The sequence below is a fragment of the Gossypium raimondii genome, chromosome 1, assembly GCF_025698545.1.
Source record: "Gossypium raimondii isolate GPD5lz chromosome 1, ASM2569854v1, whole genome shotgun sequence".
Classification (NCBI taxonomy): Eukaryota; Viridiplantae; Streptophyta; class Magnoliopsida; order Malvales; family Malvaceae; genus Gossypium; species Gossypium raimondii.
In genome coordinates this window covers 13,398,714-13,424,146 of record NC_068565.1, presented here as the reverse complement: position 1 = coordinate 13,424,146, position 25,433 = coordinate 13,398,714, and the positions used below count along the sequence as shown (strand labels likewise).

Below are 25,433 nucleotides of genomic sequence, written 5' to 3'. Positions count from 1 at the left end.
ACCCATATTTTCCTGCATTGACAACAATGCTCTTGCCAATTGAACTAAAACTTAATCAACAAAACTTTTAAATTTACTTTGATACAAGTGAATTCTTCCCTTTAAATTTATATAAATTAATTTTATTATTCAAAAATTTTATTCAAATCTTACATATAATGATTTTGAAACTAAATCTATGGATAAATAAATCCAAGTTGAATTGAACTAATTTTTTTTTTATCAATTCTCAACTTAACTCAACCCATCTTTTCAATCCAATTGAAACAAGATAGATTATATATATAAACCTAACCTAGCTCTTCAATAGGTTTAGAGGTAAGACATAGGTGGATGTTATAGGTAGGGGTGTTTAAGAAGTTGGGTCACACGATTAGGAAAAGAATTTTATCCTTTACGAGCTCAATTAGGTTAAGTTTGGTGGATTCAAATTACCCATTTTGAGTAATTTAGTTATAAATTTTGACCATATATACAATATTTTAAATTATTTATAGCCAGTTCATAAATAAAAAGATAATGTATTCTACATTAATAATAACAATTATACCAATCGAATCTAATTTTATTTAGATAAAAACTTATTCTTTTAATAGTAAAAATATTTCAATAATCTAAATAAAAACATTAATAAAATTTCAATTTAAACCAAATTTAAATTTAATAATATTGTATTGTTGAATTCAGATTGAAGTAATCTTTAACTCTCGGATAAATCTAAAAGGAAAAGCATGATTTTGTTTATGTTTATTTATTTTATTGTTTAGGTGTATAAAAAAAAAGAAATAAAAAGGGTAAGGTCGTGGGTTTTGGGCATAGTTTGTTTCCTTCATTCACTCATTCACCCGCCGCCTTGAACTTGAAAAAGCAAAGAGTCAGAGAGGGAGAAACCATTACATACATTATTATTTATATTTATGTCTCTGATTTTGGTTTTTAGTTTCAATTCCATGCATTGCCGCATTTGACATTCTCATTCTGCTTCTGATTCTTGGTAATACAAAGCCTTTTTTACTTTATTTTGTAAAGTCCGTTTACCATTGCGAACCAGCAGACGAGACGAGAGGAGAGGTCTGTTTTTTTTTTCCTTTTCGCGTAATGCTTTGCTTTGGTATTATAAGAAGAGCAAAGCTTCGGTTGGTTGGCTGGCTGGATATTTTATAAGTATCTTCCTTTGATTCTCCTCTATTTTCATTTCATTTGTTATAGCTGCTGGTGCTACAAAGAGAGAAGAAAATGAAGTACGTGCTGGTTACAGGAGGTGTAGTGAGCGGCCTTGGGAAAGGGGTAACTGCCAGTAGCATCGGCCTTCTTCTCAAATCATGCGGCCTTCGTGTCACTTCCATTAAGATTGGTATTTTCTTTTTCTTCTTCTGCAATTCCGATGGTTTCACTCACTTCTTTCTTTTCACGTTATAATAATATGGTCATCTGCAGATCCTTATCTTAACACCGATGCCGGTACAATGTCTCCTTTTGAGCATGGAGAGGTGTTTGTCCTTGATGATGGCGGCGAGGTTATTTTCTTCTCCTATTTATTTTTACATCCATGTTCGATCGAACCTTGATGATGATGATATCGTACATTTGATTTAAGGTGGACCTCGACCTTGGAAACTATGAGCGCTTTCTAGACATCACATTAACGCGTGAGAATAATATAACAACGGGAAAGATTTATCAGGTCTCTTCGCGTTCCTTTCTTCTTTCTTCCATTCCAATTCAAAAACTCTCTCTTCAATCACCATGCTCCTTCTGTTTTTCACAGTCTGTTATTGACAAGGAGAGAAAGGGAGATTATCTTGGCAAGACTGTGCAGGCCCGTTTTTAAGCTTTCCACTCTTTTATCAACAAAATCTCCTATGCATTGCTACCTTATGATTTCCTAATTTAAGTCTCTTGTCTGCTGTAGGTTGTTCCTCACATTACAGATGAAATCCAAGAGTGGATAGAACGTGCTGCAATGATACCAGTCGATGGAAAGGAAGGTCCTGCTGATGTTTGCGTCATTGAATTGGGTGGAACTATAGGTACATTCACTTCATTTCTGTCTGTTTGCTGCAATTCTTGTTCTTATTTTTTTTTCTTATTTACCACTTTTCTTTATCCAGGGGATATTGAATCTATGCCATTTATTGAAGCCCTTGGTCAATTCTCATACCGTGTAGGTAAGAATAATGTTCTTCTTCCTTATCTGAATTTTGAATGTTATTTTCTCTCAGATGTGCAACTGGTATGATCATAATTTCACTTGATGTTTCTTATTTTAGGCACTGGAAATTTCTGTTTGGTTCATGTCAGCCTTGTGCCTGTTCTCAGTGTTGTCGGTGAGCAGGTATACCTAAAGACTGTGTATCTGTTTATACATCAAATTTTGTAAATTGTATATAGATTATAGATCATGTTCTGAAACTTGTTGCATGTAATCAACTTATAAGCTTGATTTGTGCTATTTCTAATTATCTTTATGACAAATTGAAAATAACAGAAAACAAAGCCTACCCAGCATAGTGTTCGGGGACTTAGAGGACTTGGCTTGACCCCAAATATTCTTGCTTGCCGCAGTACAAAGGTTTAACTGTCATTTCTATTATTCAAATGTATACGCTGGTGCTGGTTTTGCATTTCTTATTTTCACTAAGCTTTTCCTTTTTTTCCCCATAGGCACTTGATGACAATGTCAAGGAAAAACTCTCTCAGTTTTGCCATGTGCCGGTAATACAATATGAATGCTATTTGTCTTTCACATTTCTAAAATCAGTAATTACTGTTATTAAGAAAAATGACCTTTTTCCAGGCAGAAAATATTGTCACTCTTTATGATGTTCCAAATATCTGGCACATACCTTTACTATTGAGAGTAAGTTTTTTTAGAACAGTTTTTTGTTTAGTTTATTGTTGTTTAACTTCTCAAACACAACTTGACTGCAGAATGTCCTTTTGTTATTTATATATATATATTTTCTGATGATGAATAGGACCAAAAGGCACATGAAGCAATCTTGAAAGGACTGAACCTTCTAGGGTCTGCCTTTGAACCCTATATCCACCCCTCCTCTCTTCTTTCTGCTTTTTCTGTTGCATGATCAATCTCCTCTCCCTTTGTTTTCTCTTTATATCTTTGCTGTGATGGGAGTAATTTTTTATTCTGCAGCATCTGGCTGTGGTTTTCCGGGCATTTATATTTGCGTTTCTATGAATTGCAGGATTGCAAGGGAACCTGACTTAACAGAGTGGACTGCTAGGACCAAAAATTATGACATGCTTCATGATCCTGTGGGTCTCAAGCACCTGTAAATTATGAGTTGTATTTATTTGCTCATGGTGGAATCATAATGTTATTTGCTGTCATTTACATTGCAGGTTAAAATTGCTATGGTTGGAAAATATGTTGGGCTTACAGATTCTTACTTATCCGTTTTAAAGGTGAAACCTTCATTAGTTCTAAAAGTTATGAAAAGCTCTATCTATCATCATCATCATCATTATCATTTACCTCCTTCACTAAGTCATTTCTATATAGTTAATGCTGTGTTTACATTAGCTACTTGTGCACCATGTAATCCCTGCCTTCTTCCCCCAAAAAATTCTTTCCTCTCATATGAAACCTTCTATGAGATATAAGTGGTTGTTTGATGTAATATCTGGAAGAGCTTTTCTACTGCAAAAGTAGATGCAAGGTGTTTGGCTTTCAAAAGTGTGGAACTTTTGTGGGGAAGCCTGTTATTTTCTATAGCCTACAACATTTTCCATCAAGTTCTCCAAGTTCTTGTTTAGCTTCTTTGAACTAACTTTAGTTACAACTCTAGTCTTACAACATCCACCACCGAATCTCCAGTTGGACCAAAGATGCTCTAAGGGGTGCAGGTAATATGCATGTGATACAAATGGTTTCTAATTAACAGGTTTATTGCTGTAGGCACTTTTGCATGCATCAGTTCACCATCGCAAGAAGCTTGTTGTGGAGTGGGTTGAAGCAAGCCATCTAGAAGATATTACTGCTGAAGAGGCGAGTCTTGATTGTAAATTTTTGCTGCATTGGTTTTGATGGAGAATTGTGCATATTTGCTGTTAAAGAAAATATTGCCCCACTTAATGTAGTACATGTATACTTACAATGACAATAATTTACTCTTTACAGGATCCTAACACTTTCAAAGCAGCATGGAACCATTTGAAGGTTCTTTCTTTCTCCGCTTCGTGATATATTTTCTTTTTGGCTTCAGATTCTTCATCTTCCCTTGTTTCATAGATATTTCCTTGAGAAGATCCTCTAAAAGGTCTCTAATTACAGGGTGCTGATGGTATCTTAGTTCCTGGTGGTTTTGGTGATAGGGGAGTGCAAGGGAAGATTCTTGCTGCAAAGTATGCTCGTGAAAGCAATGTTCCTTTCCTGGGCATTTGCCTCGGAATGCAGATAGCAGTCATAGAATATGCACGTTCTGTTTTAGGTTTGCATAATGCAAACAGTATAGAATTTGATCCTAAAACATCAAATCCTTGTGTCATATTTATGCCAGAGGTATATAATCTTTGACAAAAAGACAAAATACTAAACAATCCTTCGATTATTTTACTTTTCTTTTAATCCCCTATGTTTTTATTGTATCCAAATAAGTCTTTCTCCTTTAATTTCTACCTGAGTAAGACCTTATCTCAAATGAAATGTTAATTTATGTTAAGGGTTTATTTAGGTATAAATTGAAGGTTGGAGACTTATTTGGATACAAATGAAGGGTGAAGGACTTATTTGAGTGTAATAAAAATATAAGGGCTTATCTAGATAAAGTGGTAAAAGTTCAAGAGCCTTTTATTATTCTAGCCAAAAAAAAAATTGCCTTGATTGGTCTTATTTCATGAAGAGATATGTTCTGGTTTACTTCATAGGGTTCAAAAACTCATATGGGAGGAACCATGCGTCTGGGAACAAGGAGGACTTATTTGAAGGTTCCTGACTGCAAATCTGCCAAGTTGTGAGAACATTGCTCTCTTAACCTTACGTGCTTGTATAATATGTAACATAAGTCTTGAAATCTTTAGGGGTTCATATATTCTATGCATTATTTCTTTTGTTATAATGGTTGTTTCCGTTCTAGGTATGGTGATGCAACCTTTGTTGATGAACGGCATCGACATAGATATGAGGTAGTCTACTGATGCATGGGATCATGGGATGCTATATATTACGGGAAGATGGTTTATTTTTCCAGTTCTCAAGGTTTATGTACATCCTGTGTAGGTCAATCCTGATATGATATCAGAACTTGAAGCAGCTGGTATGTCATTTGTTGGCAGAGATGAAAGTGGTAGGCGGATGGAGGTAAGTAAAATACAAAAGTAGCATGGCTATTTCTAGCGAATCTAGAGTTTCGGTTCTCAGCATTTTGACAAATTGTTGCTTTTATATATAACATTTAGTTCCTGATGTTTATGAACATTGAATGTTGGCTGCATAGATTGTTGAACTACCAAGCCATCCATTTTTTATTGGTGTTCAGTTCCATCCTGAATTCAAGTCCAGGCCAGGAAAACCGTCTGCACTTTTCTCAGGTACTTATCCATAATTTTCTTCATATCTAAGGTTTTGTATTGGTTATAATTTGCTTCCTATATAAATTATTTGATCCTTATAGGTCTTAAGCCTCTACTTGGTTAATGATGCTTTTTATTACGAGTTCGCAAGAACAGTTAGCTAAACCATAGAGGCTAGTGTAGGACATCTTGGTCATTTTTATAATATGCAAAAATCGAAGGCTAGTGCTGTTTTTTTTTGCTCCTAATTATTTTTCAGTGAGGAAACAGCCTGTTTTTGGCATCATTATACATTTGTTAGTTCATTTGGATTGCTGAAGCTGCAAATACTTTGTCAGCTGCCTTGGAATCTGCAACCTGGAGAGTTAATTGATTTAGGGTTACCATAACATTTCGTACTTGAGTCTGGCTTCAATGTTCAATTTGGTATCTGAGTTTTTTTTTTCAATTTGGTACTTGAGTTTGGCTTTAATGTTTAATTTGGTACCCAGACCAAATGGCATCATGTGTCCCAATGAACGTCTGACACAGCGGCTCTGTTAAAAAAAAATACAAGTACGTAATTGGGACAAAGAACTTAATTGCCAAAATGAACATTGAAGTCAAAATGAGGTAGGAGATCGGGGAAAAAAATTCAAGTATCAAATTGAACATTGAAGTCAAAGTATCAAATAGTAAATTAACCCATTGATTTAAGGTAGCCCAAATTAATTTAAGGTGGGGCGCTAGAGTTGAGTTGGGGTGATGCAGGTTATAAAATTGCATTAAACAATCACAAAAATATTAATACTGAAAGATTTGACATCATAATGATCTTAATCAATAGAAAGATTACATTGGTATTTTTTTTTCTTGGTCAATTAAGAGTTCATTGATATTTATATAGGGTACTACCAACCCCTATCCTTAAAAGAAGTAGGACTTCAAAAAAAATACTTAATGGGATAAGGAAAAAAGGGTAAGCTTACTAGACCCTAGTGTAAAATTTTCAAATATAGCTCTTGAGATGTAAAATATAACAATTATGCCCTATAAACATAGCAAAGGTAACAAAATAAAATCTCAACAAAGCTAATCCCTCAATTAATTTATCACTGGGTTAGGAGAAAGGTTTGTTACTTTGTGAATGTTAGTGGGCCAAGGAAGCATGAAATGTAGATGACAATCACTAAATGATATTGGAGCTTGACCTTCCAAACTCAGTATAGGAGCTGTGATAGGGGTAGTAGCGCCCAAGCATTCTTTCACCGGTTTTAAGTGACAATTCGTATGGAAATGTTTTTATATTGCTACTAAAGTCTTCGAAGGTATCGGGATAATTTGACATGCATATCCCTTTAGGGGCTTCCTGTTCGCATTGAGCCCCTTCACTTTCCTTGTGAGTCTATCAATAGACTGAAGCTATCAAATTCTCGGTGATAGGGATGACTCTATCATATCATGACACTGTTTGCCTTGACTTTGTTGTAGACAACATCGTAGGATCAGAAGGAACATGGGGTTAGGAATTGTTAGGTTCTGTTTATTGCACTTCTTTCTAGCACGTACGGATATTGGTTTTACCTATGGTTAGTTATATATATTGTCGTGTCTTATGATAATTCCTTTATTTAATGAATTTAGACTAAAATATCAACAAGTGTTAGGTGCCCTCAAAAGGCATATTGCACTCCCAAGAAGAAAACTCGAGTTCAAACCTTGGAGATAACTTTGTTGAAAGGAACAGTCATGAATCTCAAAAAGATTAGTTTCTATGGACTGTAAAATAGACATAGAGGATACTTTGATTCCAAAAAAATCTAAAATCATTGAGTTGAAGTTTGATAATCAAGTTCGGTATTTATCTTTTGTCAATCTACAGGACTTATTGCAGCATCATGTGGGGAGTTGGATGAACTTCTAAACAAGTCTAGTCATGTCAGCAAAGTAGTGGGAAGTGGGATAAGTAATGGAAAAGCCACTTATAACGGTCATCAAAATGGGAGCTATTTCAATGCTTTGAACGGATCATTAAATGGTGTGTGCGTCAATGGCAACGGGGTGCACCATTAAGGAAAGCTGCGTGGAAGGGTTTTTGATAGAAAAGTGGTTTACATTTATGGGTTTATGTGTGTCCAAGAGTTTTTGATAGAGAACTCGGTTCTGTTTGTACAGTTTAAGAGTACGGGTAGGATTTTAGCAGTTGAAGGGACTTTATTTTGCAGAAGTAGCTGGTTTTTGAGTGTTAAACGACACAATATATGCAGCACAGATAGAGGAAGTGGACCGGACAAGTAGGTTAGCGTCCTTTGTTTGCCAGTATTTTGGGTAAATCCATGTTGGATTTTGAGAGGAGAATTTCCGGTTGTTTGTCTGTCGTATGAACAATTGAAAGACGCTATACAAAAGCCTATTATGGTTGCAGTTAATGGAAAAAAATTATTTACATGATGCATCTTAACGTTGCTTTTCTCTATTGATCTTGAGGGTTTTGGTTTTGGTTTTGGATTAAGTTTTGCCCCTATTTACGAGATAAAATAGAAGGCTTAGGTATTGTTTCAACATTAAGCGGTTTAAATTTTGTTATTCTCTTTTCGAAAATTTAAAATTTAGTTTTTTTTATTATTTTAATTTTGAGGCATTAAGTTGTACATTTATTTTAATTTAGGTTTCAATTTTTTATTAAAGTTAATGATTTCAAAATTAAAATGACCTTTTAGCTCTATAATATTTTTAGTTTTTTTGTCAATTTGGTATACCATAAAAGTAAATAAAATTTTTAAAATTATTTTTTTCATATTTTAAACAATTTTTTTTAAAAATTTAAAAAATATGAAAAATAATAACTCTTTAAAATTAAAAAAATATAAAATATAAGTTTTTTAAAATATAAAAATTTCAAAATTCAATGTTATCTAAATTTGGTCGGTTGGTTGGATCGAGAACTAGTTGAGGTATCGATTCGGTGAGAGGTAAAAATCAGTTGACTCATGAATTGGTACGAATTGAGCTAAAAAATTGGTTGAGTCGACAGTTGAATCAATTTTGAACTAGTTTGACCCATTGGTTTTCAGAACAACTGATTCGATCGGATTAAAGAAAATAAATTATTAAACAATAAAAAATAAAAAAAGTATTCAAAATTATAAAAAAAAAGTGATTCAATTGCCAGTTTAATTAGTTTTTAATCTGGTACAACTAGTTCGTACGGGTTCGTGGGTCAATCAACTTTTTCTTGTTCAACTAGTTTTTAGTTTAGTTCAACTAGTCACGACTATCAGAAAATTTCTTATTAGATCATCCAACTTTAAAAAGATACAAAATGACCACCTAATTTATCAATTTATTTTTTTCTTAGTCCAAAACCATTAAAATGCTAACATTTTATTGACTCATCACTTAACTTAATGACATTATTTTCTTAACTATTACTTTTCTCCACATAATTTTCTTGTCATTTTATATTAATATAAAAGATTTTAGGCATAATTACTTTTTGGCCCTCTAAATTTTAAAAATTTATTTTAGTCTTTCATTTAATTTTTAATCTCTTTTAGTCCTTGAATTTGTATTTTTTTGTCAAATTATCCAAAATGGATGAAAAAGTTAACATTTGTTAACTTTGCTAATGTGGCATACACATGGATTGCCACATAGATGACACATTAGTATGTAATTACTTTTTTTTGAAAATTTAAAAATATTTTAGAAAAATATTTTTTTAATAATTTTGATTATTTTTAACTCTTAAAAATGGTTTTTATAATAATTTTAAATTTTTAAAAATTAAAAAAATTAATTAAATATTGACATGTCATCCACGTGGTAATTTATATGTATATGTCATGGGTCGCGGATCAAAACTCATGACTATTGAGCACAGAACATCCTGCAGAGGTCAACTTACTAAATGTGGCTCATTTGACTCACATGAATTGACTAGACTTGTGGAACCCAGGTAGAAGCCCATCTACTTGAATCTTGGTTGAATTGAAACACTCTAGTAAATTATATTTTACCAGGATAATTCTTGTAAATCCTAAGGATAAACATGTATAGAGTTCAAATCTCTTAGGACTCCTATCTTGTAGATAGGTACTAATCTTAGTTGTTAATGTAAATCAATATATACCATTGGATTTGGGGGAGCTCAACTATAAATAGAGGTCTCTTCCTTCATTTGTAATTACTTTATTCTTTCTGAGTTAATATATTGAGAGCATTTAGTAATTACTTTATTCTTTCTGAGTTAATATATTGAAAGCATTTACTCAAACACTTGATGTGCATTGTGGCTTTCTTTAGTTTATTCATAGCTTCTTTTGTTCGAGTTTGCTTTCGCTATATTTTGGTGCCTTAGAGAATTTTTGCGAGAATTAGGCTAACTTAGGCGCATTTGAAGTGAAGGAATCGCCTAAGGTCGTGCGGTTTGTGAGACGAAAGGTTTAGCCCTGCAACATAGGCAACGTTAACAAAGTTAAAAACATTAATTTTCTTCGTTCATTTTTGGGGTAATTTGACAAAAAAATTTGAAGGGCAAAAAGAGACAAAAAATTAAATAGAGGGTTCAAATAATTGTCTTTGTAAAGTTGAATGCGGAATAAGTTATGCCAAAATTTTAAACCAAACTTTTATGTGACTGCTACATGATCCTTACTTATGGTAAACGAACTTTTTTAGCATGGGGATGGTTCCACTCGATTGATTTCCATTCATTTGACCTGGATGTCTTTTAGAGAAGGATGGTGGGATGTTTTGCCATTGTCAAAGGAAATATCCAAGTTCGGAGGAATCCTCTCCTACTTGGAACAATTCCATATTTCAAGCTTTTGGAGAGAATCACAAAGCATTACTCTATTTGTGTTGCAAATGCCCTTCAATTCTGGTAGATGTCATAATCTCGATGCTTTTAACTACTTGTACCAAGTTGATGAGATGTTACAGCAACAACTTAGTTAAGGACAATATCTTTATTTTTGGGACATTTAACTAAGAAAAGTACTTTAACAGAGGAAAAGGCATGGGGAAATAGTTTTGGATATGCAACTAGGGCATTTAGATTCTTCAAATAGAGAATAATTAGAGACTCGAGGCTTTTAAGCTGTGGACACCATGAGGAAAAAAATAGACTCCAGCCTTTCACAATCCTCAATTCTGCATTTTTCAAAAGGCTTGCCTTCTGCAATCTAGAAGCTCCATTGAAATTTCTCAAGTCATTTCACCCATGTATAGTTCTTTACCCCCTTAAACACAATTTAGACGAAGAATTTGAGGATGGTGTCCAACAGCGGTGGCAAGCGAGGATGAAAACAAAGAATAGAGAAAAAGAAAAAAGAAAACATTTTAGGGTTCTTAACAAAAAAAAAGTGGAAAATGTTCAATCGATTTTTAGCTCAGTGCAACATTTTCGTACCTATTCACAAGTCAATTGGTTTTTCACGTCTCACTAGATCGATACCCCAGCTAGTTCTTGGTCCAACCGGTTCAATTGATCAGTTCAGTCCAATTTAAATAACATTTAAAAATGACTGGTTCAAGAATTTGAAATAAAAGAGTTGGGAAATTTGTAATATTTCTTAGGAAGCGAAGTTCCCAGATCAAGAAAAGGAATTTTAATATCCCAAAGGAAAACATTTTGAATCTTTTGAAAAAAAACATACATGAAAGGTTGCAAACTAGCATAATCGCTTATAAAAGTAATCATATATTGCAAGCAAGGATGGAAGAATTTGTGAACAATGAGAGATATCAAAGACTAGTTGGACAAGTAATTTATCTTACACACACTAGACTAGATATAACATATGCAATTAGTTTGGTAAATCAATTCATGCATGATCCTCGAGATCTTATATGCAAACGATTTTTCGAATTCTACGCTACCTAAAATCCATCACAAGAAAAATGACTTCTCTTTTTTAAAAAATGGTCATATTTTAAACTTTCACATATGTAGATTGGGCTAAATCTCCAGGTGATAGGCGATCTACCTCATGATATTGCACATTTGTGTAAAGAAACCTAATCTTTTAGAGAAGGAAAAGAGTAGTTGCTCAGGATGTCTATAAGCTTTTGTGGTTACAAAAAGGTATTAGAAGAATTAAAGTTATCAGAAAAAGAAGAATTATTCTTATATTGTGACAACAAGGTTGCCAGTAACATAGCCAAAAATCTAGTACAACATAATAAAACCAAACACATCGAAATTGGTCGGCACTTTATTAAAGAAAAGTAAACCAATGGTGTCTTGAGCTTATTTCATTTTACATTTGATAAGCAATTAGTTGATGTCTTTACCAAAGGTCTTAGTAACGAGATTTGTCATAATATGATATGCAAGTTAGGCATGCATGATATCTATGCACCAATTTTAGGGGGAGTGTTGACTAATTCAGTATGAAATCAATATCTAGCATAAACTTAGGGATGTAGGTAGATTCCTTGGGATCTGATTAGTGATTTTATTTCCTTTTTCATTCCTAATTATGTTGCATATACACCCATGTAACTTTTCAATGAAATTATCATCAAGAAGGAATTTTTTTTCATTTTTCCACTTTCATTTCTTTGTTTTTAACATAATCTCCTTATGAAGGTTGTGTTCATGTTTAAAGACCATAAGTGCCTTAGTTAACTTTCCCCCATTTAACATATTCATTTCGTACCATCTAGACTTGCCATAATAAAACAATAAAGCTTGTAAAAGCATCAATGTCCATTAGCTTAAGTGCATGCTCAATCCAATCAATGTAGTTGTTGTCATCACCCATTAGTAGTCCCCCATTGTGATCTCCTAAGTGCAACATTGCTTGGGACAAAAGGCAGTCCTTAATTCATGAAAAATTATTTCTCGTATTGCACTATACCCAAACAAGCCAAATTATTAGAAAAAGGGATCATCACTATTCTAGAATCAGTAGGTAGGATCTCATAACCCAAACACCAATAAAAAAGTCAAGTCTTAGGCAGACTCCACAGTTTTCAAATAATGCACCAAAGAAACTTGTTGACCATAACCAATATTCCTAAATAAAAGCCGAGAGTAAGTAGTCTTGATTGAGTAAATACTTGTTGGTGCATGCAAAAAAATCAAGACATTTGAAAACCAACTAGATAACAAGGGGATCTACAAAAATGCCCTCACATTTACCTCATCAAACACTACTAGCATTATTAGTTCATTCTACTTAGTTGCCTCGGTCTCCATTAAATTTTGAACTTTAGCATTTAGAGGTAAAACACCTTTATTATACAATGGTAGTTGTAAAATTTTATCTCAACCCCATTAGTTATCCCAAATGCTCATGCTTTCTCCTATCCCTAATTTTTAATAAAACCTAGTTTTAATTCTTTAAGGCCCACTAATGAATTAGATGCAAATGATGGTTTATTCCACCATTTTGCTTCAGTAGTATTCTTTTCAGAAAAATATTTGGGGAAATATTTGGAAGAAAAGACTTTTAAACATAATATGTCTTTGTGGTGCACAAATCGCTATATTTGTTTCCCTAAAATAGCCAAATGAAACAATTTGGAATTATGGAAGCTCAGGCCTCCATAACTTTTGGAAGTTAAATAGCTCAGAATACTTTGCTTGGCTTATTAGATCAAAATGGTAAAACAGAGTGAAAAATTCATACATTGATAGATATGGTAAATAATATGCTTAGTAACTCTAAATTCCTTCTTCATTGTAGATAGAAGCTCTTAAAATGACAATTGATATGTTAAACTGAGTTCCAACCAAGGTAGTTCTAAAATGCCATTTGAAATTTAAAAAGGTTGGAAATTGAGTTTGTGACATATGCACGTTTGGAGATTCCTTTTTGAAGTAAGAATTTATAATCCATAAGAAAAGAAACTTGGCCCAAGATTTTTAAGTGGATACCTTGTTGGATATGCTAAATGATACAAAGGGTACATATATTACTGTCCATCTTATAGCACTAGAATTGTGGAATAAAAAATACAAAATTTCTTTAGAAGGACTTTATTAGTGGGAGAGATCCATCTTGTAAGTTAATTTCTAAGCTGAATCATTCTGATAATCAAACTCTCACTACAAGTGAAAGATTAGTCATTACTCACAACACTTCTCAAATACAAACAAGTTTTAGACAACCAATTATTAAGCTTCCACAAGTTGTTGATGACAGTTCAATAGATCAAGTTGTTCAACCATTATTGAAAAATATTGAACAATTAGTTGTAGAACATGTTTCTTAGGAGAATGTTGATACAATATTATGAAGATTGACTAAGACTAAGAAATCAACAATAATTGGTGACTATATTGTGTATCTACAAGAAGTTGGTCATGATATTAGAGCTGAAAATGATCTTGAAACATTTTCACAACACACGAGTTGTAGAGAACTTGAGTTATGATACAATGCCATGAAAGAATAGATGAATTCTATGGCATCCAATGGCGTACAAGATCTTGCTGAATTTCCTAAAGGAGTAAAGACCATTGGATGTAAATAGGTCTTTAAAACTAAAAAGGATTCATCAAACAATATTGAAATATATAAAGCAAGACTTGTTGCTAAATGATTCACTCAAAATGAGGGAATAGACCAAACAAAAACCTTTTCTCTTATGTCTAAGAAAGATTCTCTTCATGTCATTATGGAATTGGTTTCCCATTTTAACTTGGAATTGCATCAAATGGATGTGAAAACGACATTTCTTAATGGAGACCTTGAAGAGGAGGTTTATATGAAACAACTAGAAAAACTCTTTTTAAGTGATGGTGAGCAATTGGTATACAAGCCTAAGAAATCCATATATGGATTAAAACAAGCCTCTCACCAATGGTATTTAAAATTTATGATGTCATTTTTTCATTTGGTCTTGTGGAAAACATCATGGATCAATGCACATACCAGAAGGTTAGTATGAGTGGAATTTGTTTCCTTGTTTTGCATGTTAATGACATTTTACTTGCTACAAATGATAAGGGTTTGTTATATGATGTAAAACAATCTCTCTCTAAGAATTTTGATATGAATGATATGTGTGAGGCATTTTTCGTTATTGGCATTGAAATCCATAGAGACAAATTTCAAATAATTTTGGGTTTATGTCAAGAAATAGGGGTGAGAAAAATCCGAATCGATTTGAAAAACTCGATAAAAATTTAAATAGTTTGAGTTATTTGAATCAACTCGAATAAAAATCAAAATTTTCGGTTTAACTTGAATATGAATTACACAATTTGAGTTATCTGAAAAAAAATCTGAACAATTTGAGTTATATGAAAATCCGAATAAGAAAAAATAAAACTACGTCGTTTTGAGAAATGTTTACCTTTTTGAAATTTAAAAGTCAAAACCATTAAGTTAAAAGGCAGAACTACGTCATTTTGATAAATGTTTACCCATTAAGTTAAAAGGCAAAACTATTATATTGTTTATATAGTTAAATAATTTTGTACTTCATCTACTAGTTAAATAATCGATCCATGTAAACACAACATTGAGTATAAATAATAGGATTCGTTAACTTGACTCGTCTTGACACAAAATTTTTTGACTTGATTCAATTTGATTCGAAAAAATTTCAAATAAGTTCGGTTGCTAAAATAGGATTTCAACTCGACTAACTCAAAATTTTTTGACTCGATTCGACTCGACTATGATCAAATGCTCATCCCTATCAAGAAACATATATCAATAAGGTTTTAGAGAGATTTTGGATAAAGGATTTTAAGTCCTAGCATAGCACCCATTGTAAAGGGTGACAAGTTCATCTAGAACCAATGTTAGAAAAATGAGCTTGAAAGGGAAAAAAAATGCAACAACTTCCATATGCTTCCATTGTTGGAAGCCTAATGCATGCTCAAGTTTGTACTAGACTTGACATTGTATTTGATGTTGGAATGTTAAGAAGATATCATAGTAATCCAAGTTTAAACCACTGTAGAGTTGTAAAGAAAGTGATGAGGTACTTTAAAGGGACCAAGGATTACATGCTTATATATAAACTAACTAATAAACTGGAGGTAGTTGGTTACTCAAACTTGAATTTCGCTGGATGTGTTGGCTCAAGAAAATAAACTTAGCTGGTGGAGCAATATCTTGGAGAAGTGAAATGTAGACCTTGATTGCCACTTCTACCTTAGAGCCTGAGTTCATTTCTTGTTTTGAGGCAACCTTACATGGTGTATGGTTGAAAAGTTTCATATCGAAACTTAGAATTGTTGATTCTATTTCTAAGCCATTGAAAATTTATTGTGATAATTGAACTTGTTGTTTTCTTAGTTAAAAACAACAAAAGTAGTAGTTAAAGTAAACACATCAACACAAAATATTTAGCTATAAAGGAAAATGTTAAAGAGAATAAAGTAGTCACTGAATATATTAACACTGAACTAATGATTGCTGCTCCTTTAATGAAAGACATGCCGCCAGTGAGCTTTAAGGATCATATGGAACAAATGGTACTTTGTTCCACCTCATGATTTTGTGATATGGTAAATTATCGTTAATGAAACTTTTGAATATTTGGGTGTTGTTTTTTCATTTTTTTTGGTATACACATTTATGTTGAGAATAACAACTTTTATTAGACATTGAATAAACATAAGGTTTATTCATTAAATTATAAATGGGCAATTGTTAAAGAGATAGAATGCAAAGTGATACATGAAAGATCATACTCATCTTTTAGAAGACTTATCGTCATGCTTTATGTATTATATTCAGGCCTGGCCCTAGACGTTCTTTAAGAGTGCAGCCGCCAAGGATGAAAAGGGCCCAAAAAAATATTTTTTCATCTTTTAATGTGGAAAAATAAATTTCAAACTAAAATAAATTAATTAAATGCTTAGGCTTTTAAAATTTTCACCATAAATGCTTCATCTCCTAGGACCCCAAAATTTTTTTAGCTTTTATTGTATTACATTTTATATTTTTTTTTAAAAGGGGTCCAATTTATTGTTTCACCTAGGACCCCAAAAATGTCAAGAACGAACTTGGTTATATTTCTTATTAAAAGATAATATTTAAAGAATTTTGAGTACTATTATAAATATATACAAATGTTTTTTTTCTTCATTATATGTGCTCCATATAATATTTAAACCCTTCTTAATTTGATTTGAGTTATTACAGACGCATGGTTAAATTCAACCATTAATTAAAGCTTATTATTTAATGCTACATTAAGAAGTCTAAGTTTTATGCTTTTAAATTAAGACATATTTTACTTAGCATTTATTGCCTCCGAAGCTTATTAAAGTAAGAGTTTAATCTGAAAATAAATTTGCTCTTAACTTAAATGCCCAGTTCTATCGATATTAAAATGCGTAGCAATGAATGCAATACTTTTCTTGATGGGAAAACAATCATATGCATGTTTATATATGTTATATATTAGTAGCCACCAACCTGAGTCCTAGAAAGGATCTGGGTTTCCGGCTCACGACCTGGATAGATCCCACTTGAAGATTAAGTGTAAGGTGAATCACGAGAGGACAACAAGACGAGTTCACGAATATGGCTCGTAAGGAGAGCTCACAGACACGACTCGTAAATGGGGGTCCGCGAGCACAGGTCACAAATCGATTTTGTAGGAACCTAATGAAGGCTACAGCCTCAGCTCGTACGCGTCTAAGGAGTTCGTAGAAAGGACCACATGCCCTGCAGGCCACTCTGACACGTGTCCAACAAGGACGGAGCCCGCTTTGGATATCAATCCCAACAATAGAAAAGACCGAGTGCTCTGGAGACATGTGTCCAACAAGCCTAGAGTTTGCAGAGAATGTCAGTACTAGGGACAGGGAATGTTAGTATTGGAGGCAATAAAATTAAGACAAAGTAGTGAGGCCCTGTTGTGAGCTATAATAGTACTTATAACCGCATATATAAATATCCCAACATTCCTACAATAAGACACGAGAAATATTACTCAATAATTAGTGCGATGAGCATGGACAAGCTTTCGGTCATTAGATTTTTTTGAGTTTGATTAAGTTTCTTCATTTTTGGAAACAAATGGCTCACCCAAGTGAAAATCCCTCTATCAAGTCATCATCAAGATAGGCTGGAGTGTTAGTTTTTGGTGACAAAATAGATTTTTTCACCGGATGGTTCACCAATAGATCGAAAAAATTTAACAATGCGGTTTATTTGGGAGCTTCTGTTCATTTGGATTTGAACCTCTCTACCAGCTAGGGGCTACCACTTCCTCTTGAAAAAGAGGCACTCTTGCAATATTTCCTGGCCATTCAAGAAAAAATAAAGTTCATGAGGGAACATATGGTCGCTCAGGAGGCACGATTCATGGAGCAGCAAGCCTTCTAAGAGGAATTGTTGAAGTAGAATGAGCAGTTGCGAAAGAAGGTGCACCCTGACAACTCCGATTCCCAGGGCAACATAACCACACAAGATGAAGCCCAATGAAAGGATGGCAAAGCGAGATGAACGAGCTGGAAAGAGATGTGCGGGCGTTACACCTTGAATCATTAGACATGGGTTGGTTATTTTGTTCCAATAACCCACTGGCCACTGAGATTGCGACGATAAGCTTACTACACCACTTCAAGGTCTTGAAAGTTATGTTCGAGGGAAGAAGGTACCTGTGAGCTCACCTAATGCAGTACGAACAACTACATGAACGTGTTGGGAGCATCAGACGCAACAAAGTGTAAAGGTTTTTCCACAACACTTAAAGGAAGTGTCAATGATTGGTACTTTTCCCTTCCACAAGGTTCGGTTCGAAGCTTCTCACGGTTGGGTCAAATGTTTTTGGGTAGATTCAGGGTCCATAGGGCAATCATGAATACGTTTATTGGCATGATGTCGATGAAACAAAGGAAAGATGAGTCCTTTTAGGATTACGTAAAAAGATTCAATATGGCGACTCTAAACACAGAAAACTTAAAGGACCAGTGAGCCATAGATGCCTTTATCATGGGAGTGCAAAATGGCCATGTAAAATATTCCTTTACAGATAACAGATCGCAAAGTCTAGCTTATTTGTATGAGCAAGATCATAAGTTCGTAGAAGTAGAAGAAATGAAGAGAGCATTACGTGCCACACTTTAAAGAGAAGACATGTTTTTTTGGAACAGAGAGGGACCTTACAGCTGGTAAGGACCACCTAGCTGGTCATTGCGAGCAAGAAACGATAGGTTGCAAAGAAGTCAGGCCTAGAGTGATACCCTCAGGGTCCCTTAGAGACCCCAACAAGAGCACGCCAGAAGATATGCCCCTAAGGAAGGTTTGAGGCTTATACCCCTTGAACGCTACGCGAACTTACATCCTCAGCCAGGTTAAGAGCCTTGACATCTTTCATAAGCCACCTCCAATGAGGAGCATGGGAAGGAGCGTGAACTCGAGGGATCGATGTGTTTTTCACAACGATATGGGTCATAAGACCGAGAATTGCTTCACACTAAAAGATGCCATAGAGGAAATACCCCGAAATGATGATCTCATAAAATACGTAAATCAAGGTGGTTCACAATAGGGTTAGAGCTCGCGTGGTAACCCCAAGGGTAAGCAAAAGGTTCGAGGTACCATTCATGTGATCGTAGAAATAAACAACGAATTGGAAAGTTCCAACACAAAAGAAGGGTACACATGAGGAATTTGATGTCAGTTAGCGCTCACAAGAGGTCGTGCTAACAAAAAAAATTGAGTATCAAGTTTGGTGGTGACAATGAAGAGGGAAATGACTCGATGGTGGTCTTAGCAACAATCACCGGTTTCAGGGTCAAGAGAATGCTTGTTGACAGCGAAAGTTTAGTAGAAGTGTTGTCCTGAGAAGCATACCAGAAAAAGGGATTAAAAGAGCAAGCATTGTCCAGAGTTGGCCTATTGTACGGTTTTGCGAACCACTCAGTCGAGGTGAAAGGCTCAATCACTTTGCCAGTCACCTTGGGGGATGGCAAGCACAATACCATAAAGTATGTTCAATTCTACGTTGTGGACTACTCAATGCCATACAATGCTATTTTCGAAAGGCTGATAGTAAGGATGGCGAGGATGGTGGTCACAATATTCTGTATGAAAATTAAACTCCTGAAAAACGTTGGGGGTTAGATTCCTACGATCTAATCAGTGCACTGCGAGGCAGTGTCACATGTTATTTGTCAACCTACGGCTAAAGGGTAGAGTTCGCAAAAGACTAAGTTAGCAAGTCAAGCTATGGATTTGGATAGCCTGGACGGAAGAAATGAGCACAGGAGCAAAAAACCCGAAGTTGCGGAGCACACTAAAACTCTGTAGCTATTTTGCTACAACAAAAAGAGAACTTTCAAAATCTCTTTAGCATTGGTAGAAGAAGAGAAAATATACCGGTTAGATGTTTGAGGAAAAATATGGACATATTTGCCTGGTTCGCAGTGGACATGCCAAGCATAGACCCCCAAGTGATTGTGCACAGGTTGAACGCCCTCATAGATGATAAGATAGTAAAGCAGAAAAGAAGAAAGTTCGCACCTCAAGTGGTAGAAGCAGTGAGATAGGAGGTCGGCAGGATTCTTTCGGGAGGTAGAATATTCAGATTGGGTCTCAAACGTGGTAATGGTGAAGAAAGAGAACGATAAGTGGAGGATGTGTATCGACTTCACCATCATCAAAAAGGCATGCTTCAAAAATAGTTTTCCACTACACTTGATCGATCAATTAGTCGATGTTTCAGCGAGCCACAAGTTCATGAGCTTTATGGATGCCTTCTTAAGTTACAATCAAATCCTGTTGGAAGGAGACGACCAGGAAAAAAATAGCCTTAATCACAGAAAAGGGAATGTTTTACTATCAGGTTATTCTCTTCAGCCTCAAAAACGCGGACGTGACCTATCAGACGTTGGTATATAGGATATTCAAAGACCTTATAGACCATGGTCTCGAGGTCTAGGTCGATGACATGTTAGTGAAAAGCACATCCATGGGCGAGCATGTGGGAACCCTATCAGAGACATTAACAATCCTAAGAGCTCACAGCATGAAACTGAATCCAAAAAAGTGTACTTTTAGGGTGCAAGCCGACAGGTTCTTAGGCTTTATGATTTCGAAAAGAGGGATAGAGGTAAACCCAAAGAAAATTCAAGCAATCTTGGAAATGTCCCATCCGCAGACAATAAAAGATATACAACATCTCATGGGAAGAGTAGTAGTAGTACTGAACAAATTTATCTTGAGAATGGTAGAAAAATGCCTCCCATTCTTCAAAGCTTTAAGAGCCTCCTCCTCATGGACAAAAGAGTGTCAAGTAGCCTTCGAGGAATTGAAGCTATACATCACCTCCCCTCCACTGTTGAAATCGTCTCAGCTAGGAGAAACATTCTATCTCTACTTGGCTACCTCAGAAGAGATAGTTGCAGCAGTACTAGTTAAGTCAAAGGGTGTCCACCAATTCCCAATATACTACGTCAGCAAAGTACTCCAAAATGACGAACTGAGGTGATCAAAAATAGAAAAATGTATCCATGCTTTGATTTTTACAGCTCACAAATTACGACCATACTTCCAAGCCCACCCAATTGTGGTGGTCACCAATCAGCCTATGAAGGAAGTACTATTTAAGGCAGATACTTCAGGAAGGGTGACGAAATGGAGTATTTAGCTCGCTAAATACGGGATAAAATTCACCCCATGAACCAAAATAAAGTGATAAGTGTTAGCTAATTTCATAGTGGAGTGTTCCTTTGAAAGAACTGCCAACACCTCAAGTAATGTAGGCTATGATTCGAAATACTGGATAATATATGTCCTATAAAAATTATACGCTATATGAACCTTGATGAATGTTAACAACTTGATCTGTTACATTTTGTGACAAAACATGACATGCTAATGATTCAATGAGTTATATTTTATGATGAGGCAACATGTATTCCACATTTTATACTAAAATTGCTCTTTCATTTGTTGAACATTGTTTAATAGCTAACCCCTTCCCAGAAAGTGCACATGCAATTGACAATCCAAAAAGTTAGCTAGTTTACGCTGATGGCTCTACAACCAAAATAGGATCAAGGACAGGTGCACTCATAATCGGCCCCAACGGCAATAAGTGACAGTACGGATTGTCATTTGGGTTTCAAACATAAGAAAACATCGCTGAGTTTGAAGCCTTGGTATCAAGATTGTAGTTAGCACACCAACTTGGAGCAAAAGATCAAATTGTCCACACAGATTCGCAATTGGTGGAAAAGTAGATGAATGGTGAATACGATGTAAAAGAAGTAGTGCTAAAAGAATATCATACAATGGTGACTCAGCTACTCGCAGGATTTAAAAAAGCTCAAATTAAACAGCTCTCGAGAAATGACAACACACGCGCTAACGCTTAGTTAAAATTAACATCCTCTGTCATTATCGAACAAAGAGGAAAAATCCTACTCAAGTATAGGGAAACCTCGAGCTATCACACACTCCAAGTACTCTGCATGGCTCAGAAGGTGAACAAGACAGCCGAGACAGGAAAGAGCTCGCAAAGTTACAATGCAAGGTTGCAAAAAATGGGTTTTGGCATTCTCTGTTGCGATGCTTATCGCCATATGAAGTTAAATACGTTATGAGAGAGATTTACGAAAGCAATTTCAGCGAACACTTAGGGGGCAGATTACTCGCACAAAAAATCTTTAGACAAGAGTACTACTGGCCTACAATCTTGGAAGACGCCTATCAGTTGGTTCGCACATGTGATTCCTGCCAGAGAAACGTTAAAATCCAGCGACAGCAAGCGGAGCCCCTTCAAGTCATGTCAAACCCTTGGCCATTCGCAACTTGGGGGTTGACATCCTCGATCTGCTTCCTATAGCCACAGCCCAAAGAAATTTATCAAATGGATCGTAGATGAAGCTTTGACAATCATCACAGAAAAATAGATGGAGTCTTTCCTATGAAAATCGATTGTCTGCAGATTTAGGATACCTCACATAATTATTACAGACAACGGCACGCAATTTCAGAGAAAATTCAAGCAGTTCTGCATTAACCTCCAGATAGATTTAGCTTAATGTTCAATAAAAACGCCATAGACCACTGGGTAGATGGAAACAATGAATAAGAAAATCCTAATGGCCCTCAAGAAAAAAAAGTTGACAAAGCTAAGGACACTTGGTTGGAAGAACTACCAGGAATTTTATGGGCCCTGCGAACTACACCCCACACTGCGATATAAGAAACAACTTTCTCTCTTGTCTACAATGTGGAAGCTGTAATCCTTGCAGAAATTGGTTTGAGGTCGCACAAAACACAACACTTCATTGAGGATGCTAATTAAGAGGCTCTCAAGCTCAAACTCGATCTAATTGACGAACTCAGAGAAACAGCTGACGTCAGAAATGCAAGGAGCGCCCAACATGTAGCTTACTATTATAATTCCAAAGTTAGAAATAGACAGTTCCAAGTGGACGATCTTGTCTTAAGAAATATTAAGGCTAGTCTACCCGCTTCTCAACGAGGAAAAACGGCTCTGAATTGGGAAGGGCCATACAAAGTGATGGAAAAAATAGGTTATGGAGCATATAAGCTAACGAGAATGAAGGGCACAGTTGTACCACAAACTTGGAATGCTGAACATCTAAAAATATATTATGTATAACTCCTTATCCAATGAATGAACAATTTTCCCAAACAAAATTCGTGTCATATTAAGGCTCACAAGGGAAGAGCCGTAGCCTCTAACACAGTTAGTGAGAGCAAAGCTTCCAGCTATCGTATTAAGGCTAGCAGACGAAAAGCCACAACCTCTAGCAGAGTCAGTGAGAGTAAAGCTCCCAACTATCATATTAAAGCTCGCAGGCGAAGAGCCACAACCTCCAATGCAGTTAGCAAGAGTAAAGCTCGCAACTGTCAAATTAAGGCTCGTATGCAAAGAATCGTAATCTCTAACGCAGTTATCGAGAATAAAGCTCCCAGCTATTATATTAAGGCTCACTGGCGAAGAGCCGCAGCCTCCAATACAGTTAGCAAGAGCAAAGCTCCTAGTTGTCATACTAAGGCTCACAGGCGAAGAGTCACAGCTTCCGACACAGTTAGCGAGAGCAAAGCTCCCAACTGTTATATTAAGGCTTACAGGCGAAGAGTTACAGCTTCAAATACAGTTAGCGAGACCAAAGCTCCTAACTGCCATATTAAGGCTCGCAAGCATAGACTCACAGCCTATAACACAGTTAACGAGAGCAAAAACTCCCATCTATCATATTACGGCTCGCAGATTCAGACACCGCAACCTACAAAACTTGTTTAAATTTTTCTTAAGTTAAAATTCGCTCAAGATCAGGGAAAGAGAAGTTATCATAGCATTAAAACTTAAAATTTCCACACCCTTCATTCATTAAAAAGTAAAAATACAAAGTTACAAAACAATAGACACCTAAGTCTCAGTTTGGTCGTATCACAATAGACACCACACCTCATTCTCCCTCTCTTCACACTTCTCCCCTCCTATGTCACCTCTTTCCTTTCCTTCAACAACATTAATATTGTTAGCAGCGGGAGTATCAGCAGTATCATCGCCAACAGGGACAATGGTTGGATCAAGGCTACCCTCAAGGTAAAAATCCTCTGATTTTTTCCATTTAGATAGGAACTCCTCCCAAGTAGCTCCTGAAAGGCAGTAGACATCAAAGCCAAATTGATCCATTTCTACCTCAAGGAGAGCGTCAAAGCCCACCCAGTGAACATCAAAGGGCCCAACAACAACTTGAGTGTACAGAAGGATGTTAGACTTGAGCTCGACAGTGATAACGCTCAACATCTTTAAAGTTTTCTTATTTAATCCCTCAAAAGCTTCATTTTTATTATGCTTCAACACTGCCATTGCATCCTCGTCATCTGCACTAATTCGGCTGACAACTACTTTGAGCTTTTTGATGACATTTTTCAACTTAGTACGCAAAGCTGCAACCTCACTGGATAGTTTATCATTTTTCACCTACTCAACCCTAAAACTTACAGTGAGTTCCTCATTTTTCTTGTAGAGCACCTTATTCTCGGACCTTATTCCTAGCCACCCCTCATCAGAGACCTTAAGCTTCACTTCAAGCTCCCTTCGAGTGGCCTCCGTCCTGTCAATTCTCTCCTTAAGACTTAAATTGATCACGGAGGCCTTAGCGAGGAAGGCCTGTAAGGAGGAGTTAAACCTTAACAATTTAGATTCATGAAAGCTCCAATACAACTCACCAATGTACAACTTCCTCTGCGCAGTCCTAGACACTGAAGCTATCCATTTCCCTACGATATCTTGCAACTCATCGCAACTTAGTTTCTTGTGGCTTGGAGCCGATTCACCACTATTCCCAATGGGTAGCTCCCCAAGAGGAGGCACAGTAAAAGGAGGGGAACTAGGAGGAGAAGAATTACTACGAGTAGGAACAAGAGAACTTTCGCGAGCCGCAGTTTGTGAGTTCGCAGAAGGCGAAGCAGTGATCATTATAGCGAAGGTCCCAACGTGGTCTGCCCTCTTTTTACGACAAAGCTCTAACCCACCATTATTAGTATCCTCTTCACTGCTAATCACCACGTTAACAACACTCGTACCAGTTCTAGGCCTCTTGCGTTGGGCTCTCAAAACAACTCGCAGATCCATCACCTCAGTAGCTTCCATAGCCTCATTAACTTCTAGCGAGATGTTAGTTGTATCTTCAGAATCACTCTCCGAGCTGTAAATTGTTCCTGCATCATCAACATCCCTAACATTAGTAGGAGCAAATAGTAGATTAAAGGAAGGATTGTTTCTTGTGTGCGGCAAACCTTATATTGTCCAAGAACGAATGTTTATCCTACAATAAGTGTAGTAAAAATTTATAAGTTCCTCCTTCAAACCTGTCGAAATCTGGCCCAGATGATCATTATCATCGTAGAACACATGCGGCCATGATCGCCCTTCAGAAACTGCACCTAACGCCTCAACAACTTATCTGTTATCACCTTGCCTGTACCCATTAGGGCTACGACCTT

The 25,433-nt window shown here is 35.7% G+C and overlaps 1 protein-coding gene across 1 annotated transcript; it reads left to right on the top strand.

Moving 5' to 3' along the window:
• The first annotated feature begins 810 nt into the window (after positions 1 to 810).
• Positions 811 to 7,957, top strand: LOC105783007 (uncharacterized). Its single transcript, XM_012608159.2, has 22 exons — positions 811 to 1,071; positions 1,210 to 1,354; positions 1,438 to 1,517; positions 1,598 to 1,684; positions 1,769 to 1,819; positions 1,913 to 2,030; positions 2,112 to 2,168; positions 2,271 to 2,335; positions 2,489 to 2,572; positions 2,665 to 2,715; positions 2,798 to 2,860; positions 2,979 to 3,025; positions 3,207 to 3,276; positions 3,364 to 3,426; positions 3,920 to 4,009; positions 4,142 to 4,180; positions 4,295 to 4,522; positions 4,888 to 4,973; positions 5,097 to 5,145; positions 5,240 to 5,320; positions 5,457 to 5,550; positions 7,394 to 7,957. Exons 2-22 carry the CDS (start codon positions 1,237 to 1,239, stop codon positions 7,582 to 7,584), a joined length of 1,812 nt encoding a protein of 603 aa, XP_012463613.1. The 5' UTR covers positions 811 to 1,071; positions 1,210 to 1,236; the 3' UTR covers positions 7,585 to 7,957.
• Positions 7,958 to 25,433: the final 17,476 nt, after the last annotated feature.

Bases quoted from the DNA above. Each gene is read 5' to 3' on its own strand.
- LOC105783007 (XM_012608159.2), top strand. From the start codon at position 1,237: ATGAAGTACGTGCTGGTTACAGGAGGTGTAGTGAGCGGCCTTGGGAAA. The intron at 4,974-5,096 runs GTGAGAACATTG...TTTCCGTTCTAG, and splicing joins GACTGCAAATCTGCCAAGTT to GTATGGTGATGCAACCTTTG. The intron at 5,551-7,393 runs GTACTTATCCAT...GTCAATCTACAG, and splicing joins ACCGTCTGCACTTTTCTCAG to GACTTATTGCAGCATCATGT.